This window comes from Otolemur garnettii, unplaced genomic scaffold (assembly GCF_000181295.1).
Source record: "Otolemur garnettii isolate 467f Iridium unplaced genomic scaffold, OtoGar3 scaffold00013, whole genome shotgun sequence".
Lineage (NCBI taxonomy): Eukaryota > Metazoa > Chordata > Mammalia > Primates > Galagidae > Otolemur > Otolemur garnettii.
The window spans coordinates 24,880,915-24,891,482 of record NW_003852408.1 but is presented as its reverse complement, the minus strand read 5'-3'; the positions used below and the strand labels follow the sequence as shown (position 1 = coordinate 24,891,482).

Here is a 10,568-nt window from a genome sequence, read left to right as displayed (position 1 = left end):
AGATGGAAACAAGTTTTCATGTATTGTCTAGAAAAGAACATTGTATCAACCTAATGGTGGCAAATTTGATTTATTTCAAGCCTGCCAGGAGTGAAGAAAGCTTTGGGCAAGTACGGCCCTGCTGATGTGGAAGACACTACAGGAAATGGAGGGACAGATAGTAAAGATGACGATGACATTGATCTCTTTGGATCTGATGATGAAGAGGTATGACATCTTTTAGAAGATTATAAATTGGTAGGCAGGATGTTGTGTGTAAGCATGGACCCCATAACCAAATTGGCTGGATTTGAGTACTAGCTTCACTTTTATCTGCCTTTTAAACATTCTCACTGGTTCCATGATGAATAAAATCAAATCACCATCTTTCGGCTGAGCTGGTGATGGATTTGCTTTTTTCTGATAAAGCTGGTCTTTTTTGTGATGACCCTGCTAGCTGTAAATAGAACAACCAGCTTTTTGAAATGTATTAAAATTTTTCTTTTCAGGAAAGTGAAGAAGCAAAAAGACTACGGGAAGAACGTCTTGCACAGTATGAATCAAAGAAAGCCAAAAGTAGGTCATTTTATAATTTGTATTTAACTTCCTTTCATAGTAATGAGAGTAATCTTTTTTAAAACTTAGCCCCAGAGTAATTTCTAACACACTTGTTGAATTAGGTCAGTATTTTAAAACATTATGTAGAGGTTCTTGATAAAACATCCACAGCTACTGGTCTGCAGCTGTTCTTATGTAACAGTTGTGGCATTCCTCTGTGGGAAAGAAACTGTTAACACAGTTAAATACCTCTTTCTTAGCAAAACAGAAAGTGGGTATACGTGTGACAGACAGAAGATGTATTCTGCAGTTTTGTTTGGCTAAGGAGATGGACCATTTTAAAACAAATTGAGATTTATTGAGTGTCTTGAAATAGTGTGAAAAAATATGTGGTATTTGAATAATGTTTTTTTTTTGTTATTAGAACCTGCTCTTGTTGCCAAGTCTTCCATTTTATTAGATGTGAAACCTTGGGATGATGAGACAGATATGGCAAAATTAGAGGAGTGTGTCAGAAGCATTCAAGCAGACGGCTTGGTCTGGGGATCCTGTGAGTTTAGTCTTTGCTTTTTTTTTTTGAAACTGACGTCTGGAATTGATACACAGTTTTAACCTTGTCAATCAGTAGGACTTTTCTAACTAAGATTTTTCTTCATGTTCTTTTTAGCTAAACTAGTTCCAGTGGGATATGGAATTAAAAAACTTCAAATACAGTGTGTAGTTGAAGATGACAAAGTAGGAACTGATATGCTGGAGGAACGGATCACTGCTTTTGAGGATTATGTGCAGTCTATGGACGTGGCTGCTTTCAACAAGATCTGAGATCCATCTGCACTTAAAATAAAAGCTTGAAAGATAACCCTTGTCTTTTGAATCTGTTTGATGGGGGTTATATATATTCCTTTCGTTTTGAGGGAAAGTAATAGATATGTAATTCCTAAGGAAGTAACAATTTGGTTCTGTATTCTTGTTGGACATTTAGCAATTACAGTGCAATTCTGTGCTCTTCGTGATCCCTCGGCATAATGCTGGTGATGTTATTTGTTTTAACCCAGTGTTGCCGTTGACTAAAAAATAAGTCTGATTCTCCCTTAAAAATGTTAGCCATTAGGAAATAAGGAAATGATAATGATACTAGAGGCAACTTCATCCAGGGGAAGGAAATTCTGTTAAGGACAGCTCCCCAGACTACATCATGAATTATAACCACTTATTAACATAAATGTTGCAAATTTAAAGTTAAAGGTCTTTGTGTAAAGGTAAAACTTAAATGTAAATGTTGGCACTGTGATGAAGTAGCACGTCCAGGGTGGGGGGAGGTGATTGTGTAGGTTAACAGTTACTTCCCAGATAAACTTCACTTTGCTGTGAGGGTTCAGAAGGTACTTGTGTACGGAGGTAGGATACTTAGCTTGAATCTGGAAACCTGATAAACCCCAGTGCTGCAAGTAAATACTGAGGTGAGGTTAGTTAAGTGATAGTCAAAGTTACTATGCCTTGGAAGCAGCTGCATCTTAACAATTGGGAATATATCTAACATTCTTTTTTTTTACACTATTTGCAAAATTACAATACAGAAATTGCCAGTATCTAAAGGTCTGTCATATTTTGTAAATAAGGGCTAAAGATACTAAATGATTTGTTTTAGATCAATTTAATCATAGGATAAGGTTATTTCCTTTCAATCTGATTTTATGTTGTGACTACCCTGAATATGGGAAACTGGTTTGGTTATAAAGATAAGGCTGGGTGCCATGGATTACAGGATCCCTGTAATCCTAGCACTTTGAGAAGTTGATGTAAGAACATTTGAGGCCAGGAGTTGGAGGTTGCCGTGAGCTATGACGATACTGCTACACTTTAGTCTGGGAGATGAGCAAGAACCTGTCTCTAAAAGGAAGAAAATAATAAGCCAGACACAATAGCTCATTCCTGTAATCCTGGCAACCTGGGAGGCTGGGGTCAGTGAATTGCCTGAATTAAAGGAGTTGGAGATCAGCCTACTGGTCTCCTAAAACAGAAAAATTAGCCAGGCATTGTGGTGGGTGCCTGTAGTTCTTCCTGGCTTCTCGCTGTGGGCTATGGCTGACAAGGCCACAAGCACTCAAAAAAAAAAACAGCAAGAAGAGAAAGATAATGTCATTATTTCATGCGATCAATTGTTATGCAAGATCTCTAAGCAATACAGTAGAACCTCTGTAAATTGGCCATGAGAGGTCTAGGGGTAGAGTAGGTGAGGGTCCACAAGAAGGACCAGCCCGGGGAATTAAGGAAAGGCTTTATTAGAAAATGGCAGAGTGGCTGCGCGCGGTGGCTCATGATTGTAATCCCAGCACAGTGAGAAGCTGAGGAGGGAGACTTGCCTGAGCAAGAGTGAGACCCCGACTCATTTAAAAAAAAGAAAAAGAAAGAAAAGAAAAAACCAGCCGGGCGCCCGCAGGCAAACGCCTATAATCCCCGCGGCTTCGGAGGCAGCGGCGAGTCTGAGGTTGCATTGAGCTATGACGGTATTGAACTCTGCTCAAGGAGTAGGGTGGGACTCTCAACAACAACAGTAACAAAAGAAATAGCAGAGTGGAGTCTAGAGACTTCTTTTTTTCTGATTAACATGAGGGTACAAATGACCAGGTTACAATATTTGCATTTGTTAGGTAAGGTCTCCGAGGAACTGCGTCCTGCATCCAGGAGGTGTGCCGTATACGCTTACATTGTGCGCAGTAGGTAGGGGCACACCAACCCCCCTCCGTCCCTCGTTCTCCCCAAGGGACTTTTATTAGTGTAATTGGAATGCAAGAGGGGCTTATGAGAGGTGAAGGAAGTCATCTTTTTCTGCAGAGCGAATGTGTCAGGGACTTCTGCAGAAATGTTAATCTTCTTTGCACCTTTGTACGGGGCCTTATTTCTAGTGTCAGCTTGTTCTGATGTTTCCCAGGATCACTGGCCTTGAAGCATTTCAGGAGCGTGGGGAGGGGTTGCTGTGATCATGCCATTTGACTTGCTTTCTTTCACTCGCTGTCCTCACAAGATGGCTGTACTCTTTATCAGGGTCGTGAATATTCTTTCCTACAGACCACCCAAAGGACTGTAACAAACTGGTCGTGGTCAACCTAAGGGAGTACGTCTGCTGTACTGATACATACATGTGGTGCACGTCCTATCTGATGGTCAACTTGAGGTGTTCGATGAAGGGAGGTGGTCAGCTATGGATGTTCTGCTGTATTTAGTGCAACAGACCCACCCTGCTACAAAATGGAGGAAATTTTCCAATTGTCATTATCATGAGAGACAGCAGAGGGCAGCACTTTTCTGGAGAAGGACGGAGCCTGAGGATTCTTCTAGAAATAACAAAATGATGTTTTAGAAATAACAATATGATGTTTTTCTGCTGCGGAAAGGTAGAGATATAGTAATTTGTGAATGGTAATAAAAAACAATTCACAATCATTGGCATACATGTTAAGGGGATTGAACTGATGTTAAATATTAACAAATTATTAATGATGGAAAAACTGATTAATAATTTGTTAAATACATAAAAGGTAGTCAAACATTTAGAATGGTCAGTTCAAACCACAAATTTCTTAAAAATATTTTAGTAGGGAGTGATGAAGCATAAAATTTTGAAATCTTGACTCCATGACCTTGAATTTAAAATCTTTTGATCATTTTTAATTTTATATTTTAAAAAATAGTATATCAACGCAGCTCAGAATTTAAATGGGTATACAATGAAGTCTCTTCTGTCTCTTATACTTCCAGTTCACCTTCATAAAAGCAACCAATGTTACCAGCTTCTTAAGTCGTTCCAGGTCCATTTTAAGTATCTGTGTAAGCTATTCTAAGCATGAAACTAATTGTAGCATATCATACAAACTTCTGTACCTTGCTTTTTGCCCATAGATTTGTACTTAGATATCATGGAGATTATACTTTGGATATTCCATATCAGTACATTAACAGTTGTATAATTCATTATCTCATATCTTATTTATTTAACCAGTTTCCTGTTGATTGGAGCTTTAGGTTTCTTTTAATTTTTTGCTATTATGAGCAATACTGCAGTAGGAAACCTGATACCCTTTTGTGTGTGAGCCAGTATGCCGAAGGAGCTGTTATTTAAACTGATAGCCTCAGAAAGCCTCGGTATGCTCAGAGAGGTATTGTTTCTTTGTGTTTTTCATTCTGTTTCTGGCTTTAGGTGAAAGCTAAGGATGAGAAAAAGGCCACCTTTATTTTTCTGCATGCCTTGTGATTACAGGGATGGTGAAACTGTTTACTTTTCACGTTTAACATTCCTAGCATGGGGGAGGGCACAGTGTGGGAACTCAAGACTGGTTAATTTAATATCACAAGAATTAAGAAAAATCAGTACCTGGGCAGCGCCTGTGGCTCAAAGGAGTAGGGTGCCGGCCCCATATGCCAGAAGTGGCAGGTTCAAACCTAGCCCTGGCCAAAAAAGAAAAGAAAAAGCAGTACCCTGAACCCCATAAATGCATCAATGTACAAAGTTATGATTTAATAAAAAATAATTTAAAAAAAGAATTAAGTATTACAGGGTGCCTGTTCAAACATCTAAAATTGTTAATAAGACAGGGCACCGTGGTTCACATGTAATCCCAACACTTTGATAGTTTGAGGCCAGGAGTTTGAAACTAGTCTGGGGCACCAGAACAAGACCCTGTCTCATTAAAAAAAAAAAAAAAAAAATTAAGAATAAATGTCATTTGGGGATTAAGCAAGAAATCAAGAAATTCAGAGAAGGCTAGGCATGATGAAAACTTTTTTGGAGAAGGCCAGGTGCAGTACCTCAGACCTGTAATCTAGCCCTCTGGGAGGCCAAGGTGGATGGATCCCTTGAGCTCAGGAGTTCGAGACCAGTCTGAGCAATAGTGGGACCCTGTTTCTAAAAATAGCGTTGTGGGCTCTTTGCCTGTAGTTCAGTGGCTAGGGTGCTGGTCATGTACATTGGGCTGGCAGGTTTGAACCCAGCCCCAGCCTGCTAAAACAACACCAACAACAAAAATAGCTGAGCATTGTGGTAGTGGGGGGACTGAGGCAAGAGAATCACTTAATAGTTTGATACTGTTTCATCAGTGTAACCCTTTCTTCTTACTCTCAATTAGGGAGTGTGGTAAGATAATATCACATAAGGGTAAACTTTAAATGAAATTGAACAACAACAACAAAAAACCCAGAAAATGCTCCTACCAATCACAAAAAACTAAAAAGGAAATTGAGACTCATAAACAGATATTCCCTCATAACATAGTAGGGTGGGTCTGTTGGACTAAATACAGCAGAATATCCATAGCTCAGCACCTCCCTACATCGACCACCTCAAGTTGACCTACTCATCATAGATCGGACATGCACCACATGTATATAATTGCTTAGCCTCAAGAGTTTGAGGTTGGTGGCTCAGTGCCAATAGCACAATGGTTAGGGCGCCAGCCACACACACCGAGGGTGATGGGTTCAAACTCAGCCCAGGCCAGCTAAAGAACTGCAACAAAAAAATAGCCAGGCATTGTGGTGGGTGCCTGTAGTCCCAGCTACTTAGGAGACTGAGGCAAGAGAATCGCTTAAGCCCAAGAGTTGGAGGTTGCTATGAACTGTGATGCTACAGCACACTACCAAGGGCAAAATAGTGAGACTCTATTTCAAGAATAAATAAATAAATAAAGTAAAAATAAAAACAGCATTGTAGTAGGCTCCTGTGGTCCCAGCTACCAGGGAGGCTGAGGCAAGAGAATCACCTGAGGCCAGGAATTTGAGATTGCCATGAGCTATGATGGCATCGCACGCTACTGAGAGCCACAAAAACAGTCTCAAAACAATAAGAGTTTTGAGGAATCACACTTGGGCTAGACAGATCTTAATCAGTAATTTGTATAAAAAAAATTCTAGCAGCAGAAGGGCAGGTGAAAGGCAGAATACTAAATTGATAAATGCCGGAATGAGAAGAAAGCTACCGAGATTTAGGAAACATTTAGGCCAGCTTGATGGGATTTGCAGTGTGTGTTTAGATTACAGAGGTGGGGCCAGGTTATTGAGGCATTTGAGTAACAGACTGGCTCATTATATGAGGTTCCCAAATGTAAGAATAAGGACCTAAGACAGTTTTGATCTGGAGATGGTATAAATGGAAGCAGGGAAATCAAATGACCATTATAATTGTAGCACATGGAAATGGCTAAATTATGGCATATGCACTCAGTGAAGTATTTTATAAACCTAATTACTTTAAAAAGTAATGGAGGCCAGGTGCAGTGGCTCACGCCTGTAATCCTAACACTCTTGGAGGCTGAGGTGGGTGGATCGCCTGAGCTCATGAGTTCCAGACCAGCCTGAACAAGAGTGAGACCCCGTCTCTAAAAATAACTGGGCATTGTGGTAGGCGTTTGTGGTCCCAGCTCCTCGGGAGACTGAGGCAAGGGGATTGCTTGAGGCTAAGAGTTTGAGGTTGCTGTGAAGTATGACATCATGGCACTCTACTGAGGGTGACCAAGTGAGACTCTGTCTAAAAAAAAAGGCATAAATACTAATATTTGCAACACTGTTTGGAGATATTAGTATAATTTTTTTCAGACAAATGAAATTTGGCCATGGTAATTGTAAAAAAGGAAAAAAGTATGGCTCATAAACATGGTCTAATTTGAACTCCATTATAAGCCAGAGAGATAAGGCAGACACTGTTTAGATGAGGAAACTGAACTCTTAAAGATTATTTACTCCAAAAATTCAAGTATATGCCACTAGTCAGTAATAGAAGAGGGACACAAATCCATATCTTCATAGGTCAGACAGTTTGATACTGTTTCATCAGTGTAATCCTTGCTTCATACTCTCAATTAGAGAGTGTAGTAAGACAATATCACATAAGGGTAAACTTTAAATGAAATTGAACAACAAAAAACCATTAAGTGCTCCTACCAATCACAAAAAAAAAAAAAGGAAATTGAGACTGATAAACAAATACTCCCTCATAACATACGCTGGATGGATCATCCCATAGTTGCATTTAGGAAATGTCCCAAATGAGGGTCCTATCATTTGGAATGTCACTGGTAGGCTCTTGGTAGAGTAAAAAAAATCAAAGGAAGGTGTCCATACACTTCTAAATATGCCTTTTTAAAAAACAGTATTGCCCATCTATAAAATATTAAAGAACTATGAGTCACTATTCAAGCCTGGCATCAATTTGCAAATCTTCTATCCCCACTCTTTTCCTATAAAATAGAATCGTTTTCTCTTTTCTGAGCACAGCCTATGTTTTCCAACCTCTGAACATGCTCCTACCTACCTGCCTTAGCCTCCTTTCTCACCTGTGCTTGTTGAAATTTTAGTCATTCTTCAAGCTACACTTCGAATACCTCTCCCAAGAAATCCTTCTTTCATTCCACTCCTTCCCTGCCCCTTGCAGCCTCCCAACACAATAATTCTTTTGTAGCACTTACAAACTGTCCTGTCTTAGAGTTCTTTGTGTAGTTCCTGTACAATGATTAGATCCTTCGAGAGGAGGATACAACCAAAGATTTACTAAGCGGTTCCTATTTACTTAGCAGTTCCTACTATACTTACTGAATGAAATGCAGTAAGTACAATACCATCTAGTGTTTACCAAGTATTTATTGAGCTCAGCATATTCTAAGTGCTTTACCTGCATTTAAGTAATTTAATTTTCACAGCTCAGCGCCTGTGGCTCAAGTGGCTAGCCACATACACCTAAGGTGGCGGGTTCAAATTCAGCCCAGGCCCGCCAAACAATAAAGACGGCTGCAACCAAAAAATAGCCTGGCATTGTGGTGGGTGCCTGTGGTCCCAGCTACTTGGGAGGTGGAGGCAAGAGACTCACTTGAGCCCAGGAGTTGGAGGTTGCTGTGAGCTGTGATGCCACAGCACTCTACTCAGGGGGACAGGTTGAGGCTCTGTCTCAAATAAATAAATAAATAAATGTTTAAAAAAATTTAATTTTCACTATAAAGCTAGGTGGCAGGTTCTATGATTAGCCCCATTTTGCAGATGGGGAAACTGAGATCTAGGCTGGCATGGGGGCTCATGCCTGTAATCCTAGCAGTATGGGAGGCTGGGGCAGGTAGATTGCCTGAGCTCAGGAGTTTGAGACCAGCCTGAGCGAAGCAAGATCCCATCTCTACTATAAATAGAAAAATTAGGCTAAGGCGCCAGCCACATACACCTGAGCTGGCAGGTTCAAATCCAGCCTGGGCCCGCCAAACAACAATGATGGCTGCAACCAAAAAATAGCCAGGTGTTGTGGTAGGCGCCTGTAGTCCCAGGTACTTGGGAGGTGGAGGCAGGAGAATCACTTGAGCCCAGGAGTTGGAAGTTGCTGTGAGCTGTGATGTCATAGCATTCTACCCAGGGCGAAAGCTTGAGGCTCTGTCTCAAAAAAAAGAAAAAGATAAAAGAAAAATTAGCTGGTCATGGTGGTATATGCCTGTAGTCCTAGCTACTTAGGAGACTAAGGCAAGAGGATCACCTGAGCCCAGGAGTTTGAGGTTGCCATGAGCTATAACACCACAGCACTTTACTGAGGGTGACAGAGTGAGACTCTGTCTAAAAAAAAAAATTTTTTTTTAATTAAAAATTAAAAAACCGGCTCGGCGCCTGTGGCTCAAGTGGCTAAGATGCCAGCCACGTACACCCAAGGTGGCGGGTTCGAATCCAGCCCAGGTCCGCCAAACAACAATGATGGCTGCAACCAAAAAATAGCCAGGCATTGTGGCGGGCACCTGTGGTCCCAGTTACTTGGGAGGCAGAGGCAGAAGACTCGCTTGAGCCCAGGAGTTGGAGGTTGCTGTGAGCTGAGATGCCACGGCACTCTACCCAGGGGGACAGCTTGAGGCTCCTGTCTCAAAAAAAAAAAAAATAAAAAAATAAAAAACCATGAAGACCCATGTTAAATATAACTTTATAGAATTATAAAATACTTATTTTGGCTTGGCGCCCATAGCTCAGTTGTTAGGGCGCTGGCCACGTGCTTTGGGGTGGCTGGGTTTGAACCAGGCCAGGGCCTGCTAAACAACAATAACAAAAAATGAAAGCTGGGTGTTGTGGCAGGCACCTGTAGTCAGGCTGAGGCAAGAATCACTTAAGCCCAAGAATTTAAGGTTGCTATTAGCTGTGATGCTGTGGCACTCTACTGAGGGCAGTATAGTAAGACTCTGTCTAAAAAAAACTTCTTTTGACTAATTGTAATAAAGGTATACTCTATTGGTCTTATATTGGTATCTATGTAAATATAGGAATAGATGGTAGAAATATATCAATATATCGCTCATGCTTTTTCTTTCTGAAATCTTTCTGGGATTGGGCTAGCCAATCTACCATGTGTTTTTGTGTTTATGGTACATACCCAGAATTTTCCAAAAGCATTATCATTTATAACAATATTATAGGAATTAAAGATGGAGGCAAATATTTTGACACTCCTCCCTTTGAGAGGTAGGATTCTATATCCCCTCCCCTTGAATCAGAGCTGGCCTGTGCCTGCTTTAACCAGTAAAGTACAGTGGAAGTGACATTGTGTCAATGTAGTGTCTTAAGAGGACTAGAAATTTCCACCTTGGTCTCTTGGAGCCCTGAGTTGCTATATAAGAACTCTGGACACCATGAAGTACCATGTTGGATGGATAGCTGGGTGAGGAGGGAGGAGAGGGAAGAAGACTTCTCAGCCAGCCCTCAGCTGTTCCATACCTCAGTGGTTTGCATCACCCTAGCTGAGGCTCTAGGCATTGCAAAGCAGAGACACAAACCTCCCTTCTCTGCCTTGTTAGAAGTCCTGACCCTCAGAACTGTGTGAATTATAATTGTGAGAACTACATCACAATTAAAAGATGATTATTATTATTAATATTTATTGTTGGGGCTCGGCACCTATAGCTCAACCGGCTAAGGCGCCAGCCACGTACACCTAAGGTGGCAGGTTCAAATCCCCAGCCCGGACCCGCCAAACAACAATGACGGCTGCAACCAAAAAATAGCCGGGCGTTGTGGCGGGTGCCTGTGGT

At 41.0% G+C, this 10,568-nt stretch overlaps 1 protein-coding gene and 2 non-coding genes across 3 annotated transcripts in view; all 3 read left to right on the top strand.

Moving 5' to 3' along the window:
- Nucleotides 1–1,396, top strand: part of EEF1B2 (eukaryotic translation elongation factor 1 beta 2) — a 3,045-nt gene extending 1,649 nt beyond the window's left edge. The window contains exons 3-6 of the mRNA XM_003785004.3: nucleotides 81–207; nucleotides 489–555; nucleotides 962–1,087; nucleotides 1,205–1,396. Coding sequence (XP_003785052.1) covers nucleotides 81–207; nucleotides 489–555; nucleotides 962–1,087; nucleotides 1,205–1,359 — 475 coding nt within the window. The 3' untranslated portion in view covers nucleotides 1,360–1,396. The remainder of the gene's footprint in view (nucleotides 1–80; nucleotides 208–488; nucleotides 556–961; nucleotides 1,088–1,204) is intronic.
- Nucleotides 333–411, top strand: LOC111723661. Its single transcript, XR_002772158.1, has one exon. It is a non-coding gene; the product is annotated as a small nucleolar RNA SNORD51 (small nucleolar RNA).
- LOC111723662 lies at nucleotides 701–833 on the top strand. The gene has a single exon (XR_002772159.1). It is a non-coding gene; the product is annotated as a small nucleolar RNA SNORA41 (small nucleolar RNA).
- Nucleotides 1,397–10,568: the final 9,172 nt, after the last annotated feature.